The following is a 22295-nucleotide window of genomic DNA, read 5'->3' as shown; positions in this document are numbered from 1 at the left end:
CATGCACCGGAGTTTACTAAAACGCTTTCCATGAATCGGCCTCTCGCGGCACACGTGAGTCTCCTCACATCGTCTTGTGGGCGTTAAATCTCCCACGAGTATGTAGGGCTCGGGAAGCTGATTAATAAGGTTATAAAGTCTGTTTCACGAGATGATGATTTGGGGGTATGCAAATGGAACATACAGTTACCAACTTGCTGAAAAGAATTGCCCGAACTGACATGCCTCAGGGGCGTCTGGAGGGCGACATGTGGCAAGCTACAGACTTATCTGCTACTATTGGTACACCGCTGAACGAGACGTTAGCCTCATCGGCGTCTTTTCGAAAGATGGGTATTGACGAGGAAAGTCTGTGTTTGTGGGTTTCAAATGTATTTCTTGTACACACAGCCACTTGGGTTAAATTGATGTTATAGTTCTTTGACGTCATCGAGGTTGTAGAGAAGACCTCTGACGTTCCACTTTAATATTGTGTATCCATAGTGTTTGTGTTAATATGCTGTGTGTACGAGGATTCAGGTTGGCTTACGAAGCCTTTCCAGGCCCGTAATTCGTGGTTTGTTTGTCTTAGAGCGTTCGCGAGAATCGCGTCGCTCCCAAGGCGCTGGCTGCGCCGTCTGGCTTGGAGTAGTGTCCATGGACTCCGGGAGCCACTGCACTTCCGCTAACTCCCCGGGGTAGTTTCGGGGTAGGCCTTGCCTCGAAAAGCAGGGCCTTGCAGGCCACCAACCCAGAGGTCGATGGGCCCCCCTTCAGAGACGGTGCAGCAGCGTTGGCTGCTGTCGCAGGGGGAGGCGGGTGGCACCGCCGCAGCCACACTCTTTGTGAACCGAGCCGATGCCGGGGTCTGCTGCGACGTTGCCCCTTGCTGGCCGCATCAGCATACCCTGAGAAATGGAAAAAAGACACACGTTTCCGCGCTTCCTCTGACGAGATGTTCTCCTTGATGTTCCCTTGATTTTCGTGTGGAATGGAAGTTTTCCGGAGATATCTAGAAAAGCTGTTCCTGCGGTAAAAATTACTCTGCTTTACAAGGGAGAAACACCTGATACCTACGGTGAGATAATGGGCAAATTCGTTCATGTCAAATATTTCCGTTGCAGAAAAATGAGCTCCTTCGTAAACCACGGCAGAAATCTCGTCATCTGGAATGCGCACGTAAAGTAAATTAGCCTTAGAACTTACTTTCTGCTTCGCTAAAGATATCGGCTTACTGGCCAAACAACACCAAGAATGCATCATTTAGGCAACATAGAATAGCCCTTCACCTGCATCAGTAAAAAAGACGCCGGCCGGTCATACTCAGCGCTACCTAGTCAACGCAACAGTAAACACAAAGGTCTGACGCACGCAGAAATCAGTTTAGTTTACTGTAGTAGCGTACGGCAGCCGAGTAGCCGAGCAGCCGTACTCAAAGAAACAGCCGTGGCAGGTGCAGAACAAGGTGTATGCGTTTATTCGGTTGACGCACTTTTATAGGCCGCGGTTGCTTATCCGCGGCTGATATCAGGACACGCGATAACGCAGTGGCGCGTCAGCGCTTGACGTTATCACATTTACTTTCATTACGATGTAGTAAGAGGAACTAACCTTTTCCTGTCATTGTCTGAATTCAATTTGTTTCGCAATATATTTCGCCGTAATATTATGAACCAACTAACCACCAACTCAGTAATCACTTCTTTACTCTTTCCGCTAGTGAGCATTTCGTACCACGCAAATAGTAGCTAAATAATTTACGAACAAAGAGAGGATATAGCGCGTTTGTTAACAAACCCCAAAAAACCACCTTTCTGTAGACAATTGTAGCATCAACGCTTCTGAGAGGTGTGCGAAAGAGAGGAAAAGCACCCAACAAGGAGCCTGAAAGGCATCAAGAACCCGCATATAATAGAGGCCGTATTTTGTGGCACGCAAAGCAAAATACCTCACAGTGGCTTCTCAATGATGACGTTTTTGACCCTGAGAAAGGCGCGGGTTGCTTTCGAGCCATGGAGGAAGGAATGATTTAGGAGAGACACTGCGCAACACAATTGATGATTATGTATGGTGTTTAATGGCGCAAGGTCCGGGTATGGCCAGAGTGCGCCAGGCTAGTTTTCATGAGTTGACACTGAAGCAACGAATTGCGAAATATAGATGTGTCGTGGGTGTAAAAGGGCCCAAAAAGCAATAGCTGTAAAATGCGTAAAATATATATGTAGTAAAATTATGGCAATGACTAATGAGGTGCACTATGAACACGAAAGAACAAATCGCAAGGTAATCACGATAAACGAAAATTTATCACAGATAAATCTTTTTAAAAAGCAATACTGCCTTGACAGACCCTTTGAAACGCGAGGGCCTGGAGGCGCATGCTATGCAAAACTACTATCGCGGCGACATCCTCCGGAGAGAGGATTGTGAGAGAGGATGAAACTATTGGGCAAATAACATGCAATATAACATCGCTCAGAAAACCCAGGACTGCTTTGGTGTTAAAGAGAGGTTTGTCGCCCAGAAACATAGCGGGATGGAGAGGGAGACAGTACTGGTACGCTAGAGGAAAGTGCCTTTTACTCTCTGCTATGGTGTTGGGCTGCTGAGCGCGAGGTCACGGGATCGAATCCCGGCCACGGCGGCCGCATTTCGATGGGGGCGAAATGCGAAAACACCCGTGTACTTTTAGATTTAGGTGCACGTTAATGAACCCCAGGTGGTCCAAATTTCCGGAATATCCCTACGGCGTGCCTCATAATCAGATCGTGGTTCTGGCACGTAAAACCCCATAATTTATTTTTTATTCTCTCTGTTTCGGCTTCCCTGCACTCGGGGAACGCGCCCGGGGTTCGTGAGTGCCGGACGCATCTTCTTCACGCTCCGCAGGCTTTCACTCCTAACACCGTGACCTCTGCATTCTTTGTAATGTGAGTACCACCAGTCGCTTGCTCTCATCGCCGGGACTACGGGGATGTCAAATACTTGAGCCTTCCGACTGACTCCTGGCCATTTTCGCCAAGTTTGCATCTCTCCTTCCTGGGTCCCTCGACGAAGCATTGGAGCCGAAAGGCCGTAGCAAGGCGGCGGAGGCCGCGTTCGTCTCCGACGCCTGGCCACTGCAGCCCCGGTGGCACCGCGTCTGTGCAGCGTTTATCACTCCCACGTTCAACGCATTGTGACTTTCTTCAACACTTGCCTCCATGGCGTCTAAGCCTGATTCTGAAGGTTGGACGCTTGTGAATCGGCGGAAGAACACGCCGTTCAACAAGCCTACAGCCACCATTAGCTTCACTTCCCGGCTTTAGGGCCACAAGGTCATCTTGCGACCGCAAGGAGGCTTTGTCTTGACCACCCTGCGACCGGCCCAACTCATGTCTGCGGTGACTGCTGCTGCTTCCCTCACCGACAACGAATACAAGGAAACGCAAGTGGAATACAGTAACACAAGAACCTGGCTGTCTTTGTGTCCACACGGAACTCTGTAGCTGAAAAACTGGCCCAGCTTATTGCTCTCACCATTCAAGACACCTCCCACCAAGTCTCCATCTATCTGGCACCCCCAGACAATTCCTGCCGTGGCGTTGTACACAGAATCGAAGCCCACACGGCCTCAGCGGAATTAATGGCCAACTTGGACGCCCCGGGTTTCACGATATTGTCTGCCCGGATGATGGGAAAGATGGAAACGGCTCTGATAACTTTTCATGGCACTAGAATACTATACACGTACCTTGCTCTATTACAGGGCACTATACCGGTGTAAGCCACACTATACCCGTGCGCAACAATGCGCAATCTGCCTTAAACTCGGCCACCGGGCTGACGTTTGCCCGACCCCACAGCATCTTCGCTGCCCCATCTGCGCTGTCGCTATGCCAGTGCGCAATGCCCCTCACCCATGTGCCCCGAACTGCGCCACTGCAACGGCGCTCACCCTGCTACAGATCCGGCCTGCCCAAGTATACAGGCAGCAAACAAATGTGCTTATCAAGCTACCCGACTCCGGCGTGCACCGCGCCCACCACCACCACAGTTTACACCAGACATGGCCGCTTCCAGAGCCACACACCTCAGCGCCGTTCGCCCAGCCGCTCTAGAAGCAGGACTCCTGACTAATCTCGCCGACGATCCAAGTCCAGAACTAAGAGAAGCCACAAGTCGCGCAGGAAGTCGCGACCTCCGCCTTCCAGTGCCAACCCTCCGCGAACTGTGGGTCCGAGGCTCCTGTCGGAGACCACAGTGCCTCCGCCTCGTGTAAGTTGGTCGGCCGCTTCAACCACCCTCTTTCATCCCCTGCGTATTCACAACATCTAGCTACTCCAACTAACCCCGCAACACCATCATCTTTGCCTAACCCCACCCCTGTAATTCCCACTTCCCAGCCACCTAACCCCACCCTTGTAACTCCGACTTCACAGCCAGCCCCCATGGATATACCAAAGTCTACTGACACTGATCCTATGCCTAGCTTAGCGTCTCTCGTCACCCGGCTTGAGCAGCGCCTTGACACTCTGACCACATTACTCGAACAGACTGCATCCGGCCTCTATGGAGGATCGACTCACACGCCTTGAAGTCGCCATTGCCAAATTGACAGACACTGTAGCCGAACTCGTAGCACGCCCGACCAAAACGGGCGCGCCGCCTTCCTTTAGCAGGATGCAGCTCAACGTCATCCCGTCAAGTTAGCCCAAGTCACAGTGATGGCGAAATATAACGCGCAGGTACCTGCCACACCAAGCGCCTGTTCGGTACTCACGGTGTGGCAGTGGAACTGCCGTAGCGTCAGAAAGAAGCGTGAAAGCCTCATACAGTATCTTCAAACACGCATTTCTCCTCCAGACGTCATATTTCTTCAGGAACTTCGCACCCTTCCTAGTCTACCTGGATATGTAGTATATGCTACACATAAAGATCCCAATCGGGACCACCTCGTGGCCACGCTAGTGAGGCGGGTGCATGTGGTGGTAGACTTTACATTGGATAACCAAGACATTCCACATTTCCTGCTTGAACTTGTTCCCAGCAACACCCACAAGCCCAACACACAACCTCCGTCTACTTAATGTCTATAGCCGCCCCAAAGAACGCCATGCGCGTTTCGACACATTGTTTCAAGTAGCGCAGTGTAAGGGTAGAGCTACACTTATCGCGGGTGATTTAAACGCCCCTCATACCACTTGGGGATATCCTCATGACACACCCAAAGGCCGCAATGCGCTCCACACTTTGATCCAGCAGCACAACCTCACGCTACTTACCGACCCATCGGTTTGATGATGATGTGTGGTGTTTTATGGCGCAAGGGCCAGTTATGGCCAAAGAGCGCCATGCCAGTGTTTGTGAATGTGCCGTCGAGCAATGAATTCTGAGAAGTAGATGAAACATGGCTGTAAAGGGGCCTAAAATTATCGCGTAAAGTGCGTAAAATATATATGTACTAAAATCATGGCAATGACTAATGATGTGTACTATGAAATGAGGAATGCATTGAAAAAGAAGAATTAATTTAAAATATTTAAGATACAGTAATTGGCAAGAAGCACTACTACCTAAACAGAGCCCTTGAACCACAAGGGCCTGGAGGCATGTGCTATCAAAATTATCACAGCGACATCCTCTGGAGAGAGGATGTGCTACGAACTTATTGGGCTAATAACATGTAGCACAACATCATTCAAAAAATCGAGGACTGCTTTGGCATTAAAAAGCGGTTGTTCACCAATAAATAGCATGGGATGTAGAGGGATATTGTAGCGGTATGCTACCGGAAAATGTTTCCTTCTCTCGGCTTCGGCTTCCCGACACTCCACGAGGACATGGAGGACGGTCAGCCTCTCACAACATCTACCACAGGTTGGTGGTTCATCACCAATAAGCAAAAAATTGTGGGTGCCATATTGACACGTATAGATGTTTATCTTTCACCGGTGGCCGCTTTCCACCGGCTAACAAATGTTAAACGTTATCGCTCGGCGCAGGACGCGGCCTGTATCGGAAGTTTCTAGAACGTTAATCGATGCTTCTTTCCATTGCCTGTTTTCACCGACGCTTATGTTATCTGATTGCATGACTGACGCGAAATTCTCTAGAACTTTCTGGAAGACACGCGGGCATCAGGGATTAATCTAGAACCTTCGATGACTCAGGTATAAAGCCGACGCGTTTCGCCGCTGATCAGATTTTCGACGATCGCCGACTGTGTTCGCCGCTATCGTTGTGCTTTGAGTGTACCTTGCCTTTTGTGGCACAGGTTCGCCCAATAAACAACCAGTTTCGTTGTACACAGTTTTACGACTGTTTTCTTCAGCGTCACTACTACGTGACATCTGGTGGAGGTGCTTTTCTGTCCATGCAGCGGACGCCCCGCAAAGCCGCGACCCAAGCCCGAACCGGAGGACGAGACCAACGTCGCCAAGGACCAGCGACTAGCCGTAGGCAGCAAGGTCTTTTGCCAGAATACTGGACTTCTCCCGAGAAGACCACAGCGAATCCAGGCCAAGTCAACGACCTCAATGGCAGCCCCAGCGTCCCCCATCCTGCTGCAGCAACCTCGGGAGCCACCGACCTTCCGTGGATCATCAGCTGAAGACCCTGAAACATGGCTGGAGACGTACGAGAGGACCGCGACATCAACAAATGGCCATGTCTATTTTTCGTTGGATGACGCTGCTCGGACATGGTTTGAGAACAGGGGAGACCACCCTGGTGACTGGGGACCTATTTCGCGAGAAACTTCGTGAGGACCTTCACGAGTGTCGTACGAAAAGAAAGGGCTGAAGTTCTCCTGGAAACCAGAGTTCAATTGCCGAACGAGAGCATCGCGATCTTCACGGAGGAGATGACTCGCCTCTTCCGCCACGCCGACCCCGCATGTCTGAAGAAAAGAAAGTTAGGTTCTTGATGCGGGGCGTCAAAGAGCATCTATTCACTGGATTGATGCGCAACCCGCCCAGACTGTGGCAGACTTTGTTTCGGAGGCAACAACGATCGAGAAGACGCTTGAAATTGCGAGCCAGACAATACAACCGCCGTGCGCTGACAAACTACGCCGAAGCTCAAGCTCTAGGCGCCGACGACCTGCACGAGACGATCAGAGCTGTTGTACGGGAAGAACTACAGAAATTATTCCCAAGGTCGCAGCCTCAGGTGACTTCAATCGCCGACATAGTTAAAGAAGCGTTTCAGCGATCTCTGGAAGTGCCAGAAGTTCCGGCATCGCCTCAACTACAGCCGCAAGCGATGACCTACGCCGCCGTCGCCCGTCGTCAAGGCCCCCCTCCGCGCTCGCGCCAGGGCCCCGTACGCCGCAGTTCCGTCGTCCACCGCCACCGCCGCCAGCACGCCCGCCTGTCGCCCAGCGCAGCTACCAGCGGAAGACGGACATTTGCGCGCTCCCGACCACCGCCCGCCTCTGCTATCACTGCGGGGAAGTCGGCCATGTCTACCGCCGATGCCCATACCGCGAGATGGGCCTACGAGGGTTCGCCGTCAACGCGCCACGTCCACAGCTTGGCGAGCGACCACGCGACATCGCTGACCTACCTCGCCGGAGCCCAGTTCCAGCCACGACGACCCTCACGCTCGCCGTCACCAGGACGTTACCTGTCGCCGCAGCGCCGACCATACACTGGCCCAGCGCGGGGCCGGTCCGTGAGCCCCTATCCGGAAACTAAAGGCAGCAAACCGATGGAGGTGCGGTTGCTGTACGACGCAATACCGAAGATCCTCCGCCGCCACCGACGACGACAACTCACGCATCATCACAACGAGGTACCAGCACACCGCCTAGCAAGAGCCTTGACGACAACACTTCGCCGCCGAAAGAAGACCTACCGACGCGACGTAGCAGCAGCGAAGCAGCCGACGTAGCCGTGATCCGACGCCACGACTTAACCGCAACGCCAGACGACGGTCTACCGACTTAGACGTGGTAATCGATGGTCATAGCGTCACCGCTCTCGTCGACACTGGAGCTGACTATTCCGTCTTCAGTGGCCCGTTCGCCGCCAAGTTGAAGAAGGTGAGGACGGCCTGGCAAGGACCTGATATCCGGACAGCGGGAGGCCACCTAATAACGCCGGCTGGAATCTGCACAGCGCGAGTCACGGTTAACAATCGCACTTACCCGGCGAGCTTCGTAATCATGCAGCACTGCTCCAGGGAGGTCATCCTAGGCATGGACTTTCTAACCAACATGGTGCAGTCATCGATTTAAGGTCCAAGTCAATAACGCTTTCAACGGACAACGCGATACCAGCCGGATACAGACATCAGTTACCATGCCTTGAATGTGCTAGAAGAACAAGTCACCGTTCCGCCTCGCTCCAGTGTAATGATTTTCGTCGGTGCCTAAGTGCCTGCAGATATGGAGGGCGTCATCGAGGGCGATCATCACTTACTGCTCGATCGTGAAATTTGCGTCGCTAGAGGCATAGCTAAGCTACGTGAAGGGAAAGCAAGAGTGATGCTCACGAACTTCAGCGACGAATACAAGCACATTAACAAAGGCACAACGGTCGCCTACATCGACGAAATAGTACAAGCCGGCAGTGCTTTTGCCTTCACGGATTCTAGTGCACCTGGAACGAAGACTGTAGTACTTGAACCAACTTTCGACGTCAATCAGAACCTTCCTTGGCATAAGAAAGACAGCTAAAAGCTCTGCTCCTGCATACAAGGACTGCTTCTCGTCGTCGTCAAAAGTTCGACAAACCCCGGTCGCCAAGCACCGCATCATAACCGACGAATATGTCCGCCCACTCCGTCAGAGCCCGTACCGAGTTTCGGCGCGCGAACGCGAGGCCATAAGGCAACAAGTCGACGAAATGCTACGCGACGACATCGTCCAGCCGTCCAAGAGTCCGTGGGCGTCCCCCGTGGTGTTAGTGAAGAAGAAGGATGGAACCCTACGGTTCTGCGTCAATTATCGTCGCCTCAACAAGATCACGAAGAAGGACGTATACCCTCTCCCACGGATTGACGACGCCTTGGATCGACTCTACAACGCAAAGTATTTTTCGTCGATGGACCTCAAAACCGGCTACTGGCAAATCGAAGTCGACGAGAGAGACCGGGAGAAGACTGCCTTTATAACACCAGACGGACTGTTCGAGTCAAGGTCATGCCGTTTGGTCTTTGTTCGGCACCTGCGACTTTCCAACGGGTCATGGATACAGTACTGGCAGGCTTGAAGTGGCAGACTTGCCTCGTCTATTTGGACGACGTCGTTGTGTTTGCCTCAAGCTTCGAGGAACACCTCCGGCGCCTTGAAACAGTTCTTCAAGCTATCAAGACCTCCGGACTCACGTTGAAGCCAGAAAAGTGCCGCTTCGCATACGAGGAGCTCTTGTTTTTGGGCCATGTCATCAACAAGTCTGGAGTGTGCCCTGACCCACAGAAAACGGCGGCCATCACTGACTTTCCTCCGCCCGCCGACAAGAAGGCAGTGCGTAGATTTCTTGGCCTGTGCGCCTATTACAGGCGCTTCGTCAAGGACTTTTCACGGATCGCCGAGCCACTGACATACCTCACGAAGGCCGACGTCGAGTTCAAGTGGGAGACGCCGCAAATCGAAGCATTTGAAGAACTGAAGCGACGCCTGCAATCGCCGCCCATTCTTGCGCATTTCGACGAAAACGCCGATACCGAAGTCCACACCGACGCAAGCAGCGTAGGACTCGGCGCCGTGCTTGTGCAGAGGACTGACGGAATAGAAAGGGTTGTAAGTTACGCTAGCCGGTCGCTATCGAAGGCGGAATCAAATTATTCCACAACAGAAAAGGAGTGCCTCGCCATCATCTGGGCTACATCAAAGTTTCGCCCCTACCTCTATGGCAGGCCCTTCAAAGTTGTAAGCGACCACCACGCCTTGTGTTGGCTAGCTAACTTGAAGGATCCTTCAGGTCGCCTCGCACGATGGAGTCTGAGACTTCAAGCATTCGACATCACCGTCGTCTACAAGTCCGGCCGAAAGCATTCTGACGCCGACTGCTTGTCTCGCGCCCCCGTCGAACCGCCGCCACAGGACGACCAGGATGACGACACTTTCTTGGGACCCATCAGTGCCGACGAATTCGCTGAACAACAGCGAGCCGACCCGGAACTAAGGAGCCTTGTAGACTACCTAGAAGGCAAGACCGTCACTGTGCCGAAGGTGTTCAGGCGAGGATTGGCGTCGTTTTTCTTGCAAAACGATATTCTCCTAAAGAAGAACTTTTCGCCTCTCCGAGCCAACTACCTCCTCGTGGTGCCCTCAGCGTTGCGTCCAGAGGTTCTGCAAGCTCTCCATGACGACCCAACGGCTGGACATCTCGGTTTTTCCCGCACGCTCGCGAGGATACAAGAAAAATACTACTGGCCTCGCCTCTCTGCCGACGTCGCCCATTACGTAAGGACATGTCGAGACTGTCAGCGACGCAAAACACCGCCGACAAGGCCAGCCGGACTTCTACAGCCGATCGAACCACCTCGCCGACCATTCCAGCAGATCGGGATGGACTTACTTGGGCCTTTTCCGACGTCGACGTCCGGGAATAAATGGATCGTCGTAGCTACGGACTACCTCACCCGCTACGCCGAAACAAAAGCCTTGCCCAAAGGCAGTGCCGCCGAGGTAGCCCGATTCTTCGTTGAGAACATTCTCCTGCGTCACGGTGCTCCAGAAGTCCTCATCACCGACAGAGGCACGGCCTTTACGGCAGAACTAACTCAAGCCATCCTGCGATACAGCCAGACAAGCCATCGCCGGACCACCGCCTACCACCCGCAGACGAATGGCCTCACCGAGCGCCTAAATAAGACCATCGCCGACATGCTGGCAATGTACGTCGACGTCGAACACAAGACGTGGGATGCCATCCTTCCGTACGTGACCTTCGCATACAACACGGCCGTGCAAGAAACGACGCACATGGCGCCGTTCAACCTGGTCTACGGAAGGAACCCGGCAACGACGCTTGACGCCATGCTACCGGACGTCACCGATGAGGAAAATCTAGACGTTGCCACCTATTTGCAGCGTGCCGAAGAAGGTCGACAGCTCGCCCGCCTGCGCATCAAGAACCAGCAGAGGACCGACAGCCGACACTACAATCTTCGACGACGCTACGTCGAGTACCAGCCCGGAGACCGTGTTTGGGTCTGGACTCCGATACGCCGACGAGGACTTAGCGAAAAACTCTTACGTCGCTATTTCGGACCATATAAGATCATCCGACGTATTGGCGCACTGGACTATGAGGTCGTGCCAGACGGCATTTCGCAATCACAGCGGCGCCGCGCACGACCCGAAGTCGTCCATGTGGTGCGTCTTAAGCCTTTCTACGCCCGCTGACGAACTTAGGTACTTTGTTACTTTATTTTTTTTCTTTATTACGTGTGGTTCTGTTTTCGCTTTCACATTTGTTTGTAGCATCGGGACGATGCTTTTTAAGGGGAGGGTATTGACACGTATAGATGTTTATCTTTCACCGGTGGCCGCTTTCCACCGGCTAACAAATGTTAAACGTTATCGCTCGGCGCAGGACGCGCCTGTATCGGAAGTTTCTAGAACGTTATCGATGCTTCTTTCCATTGCCTGTTTTCACCGACGCTTATGTTATCTGATTGCATGACTGACGCGAATTCTCTAGAACTTTCTGGAAGACACGCGGGCATCAGGGATTAATCTAGAACCTTCGATGACTCAGGTATAAAAGCCGACGCGTTTCGCCGCTGATCAGATTTTCGACGATCGCCGACTGTGTTCGCCGCTATCGTTGTGCTTTGAGTGTACCTTCCTTTTGTGGGCACAGGTTCGCCCAATAAACAACCAGTTTCGTTGTACACAGTTTTACGACTGTTTTCTTCAGCGTCACTACTACGTGACAATATGTATGTCCTATTCTTAGACGACAGAACAGGACATCAGTTCGTCGTGTTTTAGTTATGGGGGGCCAGTACCTAGCTGTGGCTTAATAAAATGAAGCTTATTACTGTTTGTGTGTCCCACAAGCGTTGCCAGTGGCTTCGCAGTTTCTTTCGCAAGAAAGGTTTCAAATCTGTTGCAGAAACAGCAGCTGTAGAGTTAATAGCGGTTGATGTCACTGATGTGGCCATTTGGTCTGCAAGAACATTGCCCTCGATGCCTCTATGCCCAGGCACCCAGCATATAGTGACATGCTGGTTAGTTGCGTAAGCTCTACAAAGAACAGAATAGAGCTCAATGAGTACAGGATTTCTTAGTTTGCAGAATGACATCAAGGCTTTCACGACACTTTGAGAGTCTGTATATATGATAGTCTTTTGAAGTTTTGATTTCTTTATATGCTTTACAGCTGATAAAAGTGCATAGGACTCAGCTGTAAAGATACTTGTTTCCGGGTGGAGTACACCGGATTCCGAGAAGGATGGGCCGACGGCTGCATAAGAAACCCCGGCGTGTGACTTAGAAGCGTCTGTGTAATACTCTGTGCACGAGTACTTGGACTGAAGTTCTAGGAAATGCATTTTAATGTGTGCCTCTGATGCGTGTTTCGTGACTTCTATAAATGATGTGTCACAATCTATGAGCTGCCACTGCCACGGAGGTAACAGTTTCACTGGGGCCATAGGACGATGATCAAGCAGTGGAACACCCATTTCCTCACTAAGATTCCTCACACGCAAAGAGAACGGCTTTCTCGCTGCAGGTCGATTGTGAATAGTGTGGCAGCGGTCACATCGTTTATTGTTGAATAAGACGGATGTTCAATATTTCCTTGCACTTTCAGAAAATATGTAAAACTGCTGTATGACCGCTGCAGATGAAGTGACCACTGATTCGACTCTACGTAGAGGCTCTGGATTGGACTTGTCCTGAAAGCACCAGTCCGCGAGGCGGATACCTAAGTGGTGAACAGGGTCTAGTATTTTTAATGCACTTGGCGTTGCAGAATTATAAATTATAGACCCGTAATCAAGGCGTGAGAGGACAAGACTTTTATACAGGTTAAGCAGACACTTTCGGTCACTACCCCAAGTCGTACGTGACAGAAGCTTTAAAAGGTTCATTGTCTTCAGGCATTTGGCCTTAAGATACTTAATATGAGGAATAAATGTAAGCTTGGAATCCAAAATAATGCCTAGAAACTTATGCTCGCTGCTGACAGAGAGTGCATCTCCTTTGATTTGTATACTGGGGACAGGCATTATGCCCCTCTTGTTTGTAAAGAGTACGCAAGTGCTCTTCTGAGCGTTTACTTTAAAACCGTTCTCATCTGCCCATTTGGACAATTTGTTTATTACAAGCTGCACTTGTCGTTCGCAGATGGCAATATTGCATGACTGGAAGGCAATTTGCACATCGTCGACATAAACGGAGTAAAACATTGACCGTGGAATGACTGTGTGCAGGGAATTCATTTTTACAATAAATAGTGTGCAACTAAGCACGCCTCCCTGTGGCACACCGGTCTCTTGGGTGAATGACTTAGACAAAGCGTTGCCGACTCTTACGCGGAATGTGCGGTTAGACAGGTAACTTTCGATTGTGTTTAGCATGTTGCCACGGACACCCATCGCAGAGAGATCTCGGAGAATGCCGTAGCGCCATGTCGTGTCGTAAGCTTTTTCTAGGTCGAGGAACACTGAAAGACAGAACTGCTTATGTATAAAAGCGTCTATAATATAAGACTCAATGCGAACAAGGTGGTCTGTTGTGGACATACCTTCCCTGAAACCACATTGGAAGGGGTCTAGTAATTTGTTATTTTCAAGGAAACAGATTAAGCGCCTGTTGATCATTTTTTCAAATAGTTTGCACAGACAGCTTGTTAGCGCTATTGGCCTGTAGCTGCTGGCTAGGGACGGGTCTTTGCCTTGTTTAAGCACGGGAATGACTATAGCTTCCTTCCACGAGGACGGGATATATCCATGCGCCCACATGACATTGAAAAGATACAGGAGTGTTTTCAGCGCTTCAGGATTCAGGTGCTTAATCATTTCATATATGACACGATCACCGCCTGGCGCAGAGTTATTGCAGCAAGCGAGGGATGCTTTCAGTTCAGTTAAAGTAAATGAATAATTGTAGACCTCACTCGATGAACCTTTACGTTTTAGGGGCTGTCGCTCTTCGCGTTCTTTGACTCTCAAAATGCTTGTGTGTAGTGGGACGCACTGGAGATATATTCAAAGTGTTCGCCCAGACAACCAGCCTGATCTTCCAGGCTCTCTCCTTGAGTATTTACTAAGGGGAGTGGGTGTACCTCCCGGCCTTTTAATTTATTTACTCGATTCCACACTTTCGTCTCATCCGTGTAAGAATTTATACTGGAGATGTACTTCTCCCAACTCTTCCTTTTAGCACGTCGACGTGTTCTTCTAGCCTGGGACTTTATTTGTTTGAAATTAATCAAGTTTTCGGCGGTTGGAGAGTCGCGAAGTCGTCCCCAAGCTTTGTTTTGATTTTTCCGTGCTTCCTTGCATTCTTCGTTCCACCACGGGATACGACGTTTATTCGCCAGTCCGTTAGTTTGACGGATGCATGTTGTGGCAGTCTCAATTATAAAGCCCGTTATATATGCTACAGCATCATCTATATTTAAAAAGGCAATATCATCCCTGCTTAAATAAGTTTGTTCGTGGAAACGTTCCCAGTTAGCCGAGTCAACCTTCCATCGGGCAATGTGTGGGGAACATAGATCTTGTTTTGTCAGTTTTAACATGATTGGGAAGTGGTCGCTCCCAAAAGGGTTCTTCAGAACGGACCACTCCAGGTACGGAATCAGTGTACTCGACACGATACTTAAATCTATGGAGGAGTATGTGTTGTGCGCCATGCTGTAGTAAGTTGGCTCTTTCTTATTAAGTAAACATGCTCCTGAAGAAAAGAGAAAGTTTTCAATTAGGCGTCCTCTCGCATCGCAACGAGAGTCTCCCCACAATGTGTTATGTGCATTTAAATCTCCGACAACTATGTATGGTGCCGGAAGTTCATCTATGTAGTTCTGAAATTCAGTTTTATTAAGATGATAATTAGGAGGGATGTATATAGAGCTAACAGTGACTAGCCTGTCAAACAATACCCCTCGGACAGCAACTGCCTCTAGGGGCGTACGAAGTTTCAGTTCTCGACAGGCAACACCTCTGTCAACTACGATAGCAACACCGCCGGATGACACGGAGGTGTCATCGCGGTCTTTGCGAAAGATGGCGTATTGCCGGAGAAAGTTGCATTGTGTAGGTTTAAGGTGTGTCTCCTGAACACACAGCACCTTCGGATTAAACTTGTGTAGGATTTCTTTGACGTCATCGAGGTTGTGTAGGAGTCCTCTGACGTTCCACTGTATAATTTGTGTATTCATGTTGAACGTGTTTTTTGTGCTGTGTGTAAAGGAGACTAACTTAAGCTACAGAGCCCTTGTCGGGCCCTGTGATGCGGGCTTTTTCTTTTTTGGAGCGATCGCGAGATTCTCGCGGCTCCTTAGGCGCTGACGGCGCCGTCTGGCCAGTTGTTGTGTCCATCGCCTCTTGCGAGGCGCTGGACACGCGCTCTTGCGAGCGGTTGGTTTGATGGGAAGGCCTCGCCTCGAGGGACGAGGCAGTGGAGGCCACCAGCCCAGAGGTCGATGGCCCCTTCTTGCGAGTTGGCGGAGCAGCGCTAGCTGCAGCCGCCGAGGGGGCGGATGGCGTCACTGCGGGCTCGCTGCTTGCGGGCCGGGCAGGCGCCGGAAGCCGTTGTGTCGCTGCCCCCTGACGCGCCACATCGGCAAAGGTGTTTTTGGGCAGGTATGATACCCGCCTACGTGCCTCCTTGAATGTGATATTTTCTTGACTTTAATAGTCACAATTTCTTTCTCTTTTTTCCATGACGGGCACGACCGTGAGTATGCGGCGTGCTCACCATCACAGTTGACACAATGTGGAGTGTTATTGCAAGTTTCGGAGGAATGTTCATTGGCACTGCACTTAGCACAAGTTTGCCGGCCTCGGCAATTCTGTGAACTGTGCCCGAATCGCTGGCACTTGAAGCACCTAAGAGGATTTGGCACGTATGGCCTAACACGAAGTCTGAGGTAGCCGGCCTCGATGGACTCGGGCAGTACACTTGAACCAAAAGTAAGTACTAGGTGCTTGGTCTTGATTTCTTTGCCGTCGCGCCTCATCTTAATTCTTTTAACGTTTATCACATTTTGCTCACTGAAGCCCTCCAAGAGTTTAGCCTCGGTTAGCTCCATTAAATCATCATCTGAGATAACGCCACGGGTGGTGTTCATAGTACGATGTGGGGTTACTGTCACTTGGGTGTCCCCAAATGATACCAGATTGGGCAGTTTCTCATATTGTTTCACATCACGGAGCTCCAAGAGGAGATCCCCGCTTGCCATCCTGGATGCTTTAAAGCCTGGTCCAAAAATATTAGTCAAAGACTTTGAGACAAGAAATGGTGACATTGTTCGTACCGATTTGTTTGAGGTTTCAGAGTGAATGACATGAAATATGGGGAAATTCTGTGTTTGGCGTCCAAAAAACTGGAACACATCTTCGATGCGCCCTCTTTTCAGACGGCGATCAGGGAGTGGTGGAAAATGACTAGCCATAAGAATATCTGGGTTTTCGGCAGCAACGCCAGCCACCCACCATGGAGCCCAACAAGGGGACGCTGCAGGGCCTGTAAACACAAGGCCTGCAGACGCCAGCTGTACGTCACCACTATAACCAAATATGGAATATCCAAGGTTGGCTACCCACACAAGGTTAACCCTTGCCGCCCAGAAGATCAGAAGTAAAAGAAAGTCAGTAGGAGACAGGAAAGATTGAAAGTCAGAGAGAAAGACGAAGATTGAGGGGAAGAACAGGAAAGGGCGACTGCCGATTTCCCCCGGGTGGGTCAGTCCGGGGGTGCCGTCTATGTGAAGCAGAGGCCGAAGAGGTGTGTTGCCTCCGCCGGGGGGCCTTAAAGGTCCGAACACCCAGCATCGGCTCAACCCCCAGGATCCCCCTTTCCCCAGACACGGCTAAGCCGCGCACGGCTATACGCGGGAGGGTCCAACCCTCGTGTGCTCGGGTACGTGGTGGCGCAACTCACCAAACGCCTGCTGACGCAGCCGCCCCTGCGGGGGACCCATCGGTACCAACTCGTCTTGGTACAAGCGTTTCTCGGGACACATCCCAGATCTTACCCTTTATATCATGGTCGTCATTCCTGCACCTAGCACAACTTTGACGAGTATTTAGGTAGTGACCACTTAATCATTGCTACTCAAATAATAGAAAAGACTTCGTGGGGGAGGCACGCCAGATCCGACTAACAGACTGGCCCGCCTTCCGCGCAGCCTCTGGCACCACGTCCGCAACCGACAAGCTTACCGATTGGGTGCACACACTGCAAACCCGGCTCGATGTTCACACGCATACCCTCACCACAACGCCTGATGCACCAGACATAAATGCCCACCTCGTCCACTTATGGGACGCGCGCCGTAGCTTAACCAAACGGTGGCGCCGCCAGCGTCACAACAGGAAGCTGAGGCTGCGCATTGCACAGCGCTCTGCTGAGGCTCTTCATTACGCTAAGAGCCTTACCAGCCATAACTGGCACTCACTTTGTGATAAACTTAATGGCAATCTCAGTACTGCGCGTACCTGGTCTCTGCTACGCCATCTAATAGAGCCCGGCCAACAAAATCAGAGAAATCCAGAAGCATTAGGAAACTTCTCCACACAACTAACATTCCAGACACCGAATGCCTTGCACAGTTACGACGGCGTAATCTCCCACCACCAGACGCGCCACGCTACGCGGACTACAGGGGTCCTCCCAACACACTGGCTTATCTTGACGCGCCTATAACTGTCACTGAGCTTCGCGCAGTGCTCACCGACATTCGCCGTAACACATCCCCTGGTCCCGACCGAATCCGGTATTCGTTACTTTATAGCCTCTCTGATTCTGACACTAATCAACTTACGACTTACTTGAATGAGGTATGGGAAACCGGTACCGTACCAAAAGAGTGGAAAGAGGCCACACTAGTTCTCATCCCCAAGCCAGGAAAACCCCTCTCTTTAGAGAACATGCGCCCGATTTCTCTCACCTCGTGCCTTGGCAAAGTGCTCGAGAAAATTGTGCAGCTCCGCTTGCATAAATTTCTTTCTTACACCTGCGCGCTTCCCGACACTCTTTATGGTTATCGTGGTGGCATATCAACACAGGACACAATGCTCCGCCTGAAACACGATGTCATAAACTTAGCAAGCTCTGCACAATACCGCGCCGTGTTAGCCATAGACCTCAAGGCGGCGTTCGATCACCTCTCCCACGATTTGATTCTTGAACAGTTAGGAGCTACTGGCTGCGGCGCGAAGGTGTGTAATTATGTCCGAAACTTTCTTCGCGACCGATCTGCCAGCCTTGTCATCGGTGATCTCCGCTCCCCTACTGAACCTGTCTCAAACCGCGGCACTCCGCAAGGCTCCGTGCTATCAGCGCTCCTATTCAACCTTGCCATGCGAGGTCTCCCTCCCCTCCTCGATCAGATCTCGGATGTTCGTCATGCTCTTTACCCAGAAGACATCACTGTCTGGGTTACGAAAGGCTCCCTCGGATACTTTGAAACCCAGCTGCAGGAAGCAGCTACCACCATAGAGCAATACGTCCGGCGTGGAGGTCTCACATGGTCCCCTGCCCAGTCGGAGGTACTCGCTGTCACAAAACACGCTCGCGGACAGAAAGACTTGTCTCTTAACATCACATTGGATGCGAAACCTGTTTCACGTAAATCGTCCATAAAGGTGCTTGGTTTCACTTTACAAGCCAACGCCAAAGCAACACAAAACCTTCGCCAACTTACCACCCAATGTAACCAAATCATGCATATGCTTCGGCGGGTGTCTAACCGCCGACATGGCTTCAAAGAGGCTGATGCCTTACACCTTGTACAGGCCTTGATATACTCACGCCTACTATACCACCTACCTTATCACAACCTAACTTGCACTGAACGCGCACGTATGTCTACCCTACTACGGAAAGCGCAGAAACTTGCGCTTGGCCTTCCTATACACACGGCTGCCCTTAACCTGGAGCGACTTGGGGTGACTAACACTTTAGAGGAACTTATAGAAGCCCACCAGGCCGCCCAGCTGACCCGCTTGAATTCTACACCTCAGGGACGGAATCTTCTTAGTTCACTTGGTTACCAACCCAGCCCTAGTGTCCTTGCATCGACGGGCCTTTCCCCAGCAGCGCGTGCCAAGCTCACGGTATCTCCTATTCCCCGCCATATGCACCCTACTCGCCATACTGCCCGCCGGGTTCATCGGTCGCGTTACTTGCGGCGCGAATATCTCGTGGGCTGCAGCGCTGTTCGTGTGCTTTTCACTGACGCCAGCCCAGCGGATGAACGCAGGAGAGTCACGGTAGTAGTGGACTCTGATCTCATGACCGTATTCGCAGCCTCGGAACGTACATTAACTGACGTCTCCCTCCTGGAAGAACGCGCGATTGCCAGGGCAATCCGTTCCACCTCTTCTCTCCCTCCTTCTACCCCAAATCATATTCTCACAGACTCCCAGGCAGCTTGTCGGTGTTTTCTTTTCAACACTTTACATTCTACTACCACATTCCTACTGGAGTCCTTCCTATCATCCACCTCGCATACTTTTCGGTTGGTCTGGGTGCCTCGGCACCTAGCGATCCCCGGTAATGAGCAAGCTCATGCGCTGGCCCGAGAACTCTCACACCGAGCCGCTGTGGATCGCTCTGCCATCATCCGACCGCAACCTTTCTCGTACGCATCCCAACTTGCTGAGATACGACTAACTCGGCAACACTACCCCCCACCTCATCCTTCCCTTACTCGCCGACAGGCTCTCTGTTGGCGACAACTACAGACGAATACTTTCCCGACGCCCCTTTTCTATTCCTACCTCTACCCCTCCCGTGGTCCAGCTTAATGCCCGCACTGCGGTGACCGCCCCACCCTACTGCATATCGTCTGGCTTTGGCAAGACATTACCCACGTCCCTCCCGTTCCAAACCCCACCCTCACCTCCTGGGAGGAGCGGCTGGTCGACGTGACGGCGACTGGCCAGCAATGGCTGGTCGACCGTGCCGAGGCGGTGGCTGCTACCTATGGGCCCCCGGACTAAGGGCTCCACCTTCGAGGCACAATAATATGTGGTTTTTATTGGTGCAAGGGCCAGATATGACCAAAGAGCGCGATGACAAGTGATGATAGTTTTCCAATGTACTATAGAGTGGTCTATGAATTATAAATAGTTGATGTAACATGGCTGTAAAAAGGCCTAAAATAGCAAGTCGCTGTAAATTGCGTAAAATATATTGGCTATAAAATAATGACAATGACTAATGATTAGAGTTGTCACTATCAAGATTCCGTTACAAATTAATGATGTATTAAAACGTATACAATGGCACTAGTGCCTCAAGCGGTTCCTTGAAATCAAGGGCTGGGAGGCACGTGCTGTACAAACTTTGCACTGCAGCTGCAGCCTGCAAGACGAGGCTGCGCTACAGATACCCTGGCCACATGATTTGTAAAGTGTTTACAGCTGCTAAAAACTTGAAGACTGTATTAAAATCAGAAAGCGGCTCATGGCTAAGAAAGAATGCTGGGTGAAGAGGGATGTGCTCACGATATGCGGGATAAAAGTACTTTTTACGCTGGGCTTCTATTTCAGGGCACTCGACAAGAACATGGAGGACTGTAAGAATGTCGCCACACCTATCACATTTTGTAGGATCACTTCTAGAAAGGAGGTACGAGTGTGTGCCAAAAGTATGACCTATTCTTAACCTACAAAGAAACACTTCCTTGTGTCTTGCCATTTTCTCGGACATCCATTTCCCTATTCTTGGTTTGATCATATGTAGCTTGTTTGACACTTCGTTGTCCCACTGTCTTTGCCAACATCTCCGACACTGATGGCGCAAGAAAGGCTTTAGGTCAGTGGGAGAGATAGCTATGTATGTGTCTGTATACTTAAAAACTACTCACGTGGCACTTTCGTCTGCAGCTACATTGCCTTTTATGCCTCTATGACCAGGCACCCAGCACACTATGGCCATTTGATTGCCCATGTAGGCTGAGCATAAGCAGCTGTAGAGTTGATGATGATGTGTTGTGCTTTATGGCGCAAGGGCCAGGTATGGCCAAAGAGCGCCATGACAAGTGTTAACGTTATCGATAAGCTGTTGATGATGTGGGCAATGAGTTTCTGATGGCAGATGTGACCTGGCTGTAAAAGGGCCTAAAAACAGTCGCTGTAAACGGCGTAAAACATATACATACTAAAATAATGACATTGATTAGTTTGTGATGTGGGCTATGGCAATTGAGTTTCCTTAAAGAAGCATGATGTAGCAGATATAAGACTATAACAAATGTGACACTAGAGCTTGAAGAGTGGCCTTGAATACAAGGGCTATTAATAAGATGCTAAAAGTTACCTGGCCAGATAATTTTCAGGGAGTCTGTTTCACTTAAGAATTCCAAGACTGCTTTCAGATTAAAAAGCGGTTCATTGCTAAGGAAATATGCCGGGTGGAGAGGTATGTTTTCGCGATATGCAGAGGGGAAGTACGTTTTCCTCTCTGCTTCTATTGCAGGGCATTGAATAATAACATGGACAACTGTCAGAATATTGCCGCACTTACTACAAGTCGGAGGATCACTCCCAGTCAGGAGGTAAGAGTGGGTACTGTAAGTGTGTCCTATTCTTAATCGACAGACAAGCACTTCCTTATATCGTGCCGTTTTCTCAGTTATCCAGTTACCTAGTTTTGGTTTTATCATGTGTAGCTTATTTAATACTCGGGTATCCCACTCTCCTTGCCAATGCTTCCTCAGCTTACGGCGTAGAAAAGACTGTAGGTCTGTGGCAGGGATGGGGATATTTGCGTCCGTGTCACTAGAGGCTACTGACGTAGCGTTTTCATCTGCAGCTTCATTGCCTTTTATACCTTTGTGGCCAGGTACCCAGCATAAAAGAATCACTTGGTTGCACTTATATGCAGAGCACAACAAGCTGTACAGTTCATTAAAAACAGAGTTCTTATGTTTTCGTAGACTAATTAGGGCTCTGACTACACTTAATGAATCAGTGAACACAATGGCCCTAGAGAGGTTTGTGAGCCTTATGTGTTTAACAGCCGATAGTATAGCATACGCTTCTGCTGTAAAAATAGATGTGTGTGGATTTAGTGCCCCAGATGTAGAAAATGAGTCTCCGAGAGCTGTGTAAGAAACACCAGCAGAGGACTTCGAAGCATCTGTATAGTATTCTGCGCAGGAGTACTTCTCCTGGAGCTCAAGAAAATGGGAATG

At 50.6% G+C, this 22295-nt stretch overlaps 1 protein-coding gene across 1 annotated transcript in view; it reads right to left on the bottom strand.

The window, feature by feature from the left end:
* Window positions 1-752: 752 nt before the first annotated feature.
* The window catches only part of LOC119435037 (juvenile hormone acid O-methyltransferase-like), a 67955-nt gene continuing 46412 nt past the window's right edge, over window positions 753-22295 (bottom strand). The window contains exon 2 of the mRNA XM_037702007.2: window positions 753-887. Within this exon, the coding sequence (XP_037557935.1) occupies window positions 753-887 (135 nt within the window). The remainder of the gene's footprint in view (window positions 888-22295) is intronic.

This window comes from Dermacentor silvarum, unplaced genomic scaffold (genome assembly GCF_013339745.2).
Source record: "Dermacentor silvarum isolate Dsil-2018 unplaced genomic scaffold, BIME_Dsil_1.4 Seq398, whole genome shotgun sequence".
Taxonomy (NCBI): domain Eukaryota; kingdom Metazoa; phylum Arthropoda; class Arachnida; order Ixodida; family Ixodidae; genus Dermacentor; species Dermacentor silvarum.
Note: the sequence above shows the minus strand (reverse complement) of the source record. Positions and strands in the feature narration are given on the sequence as shown.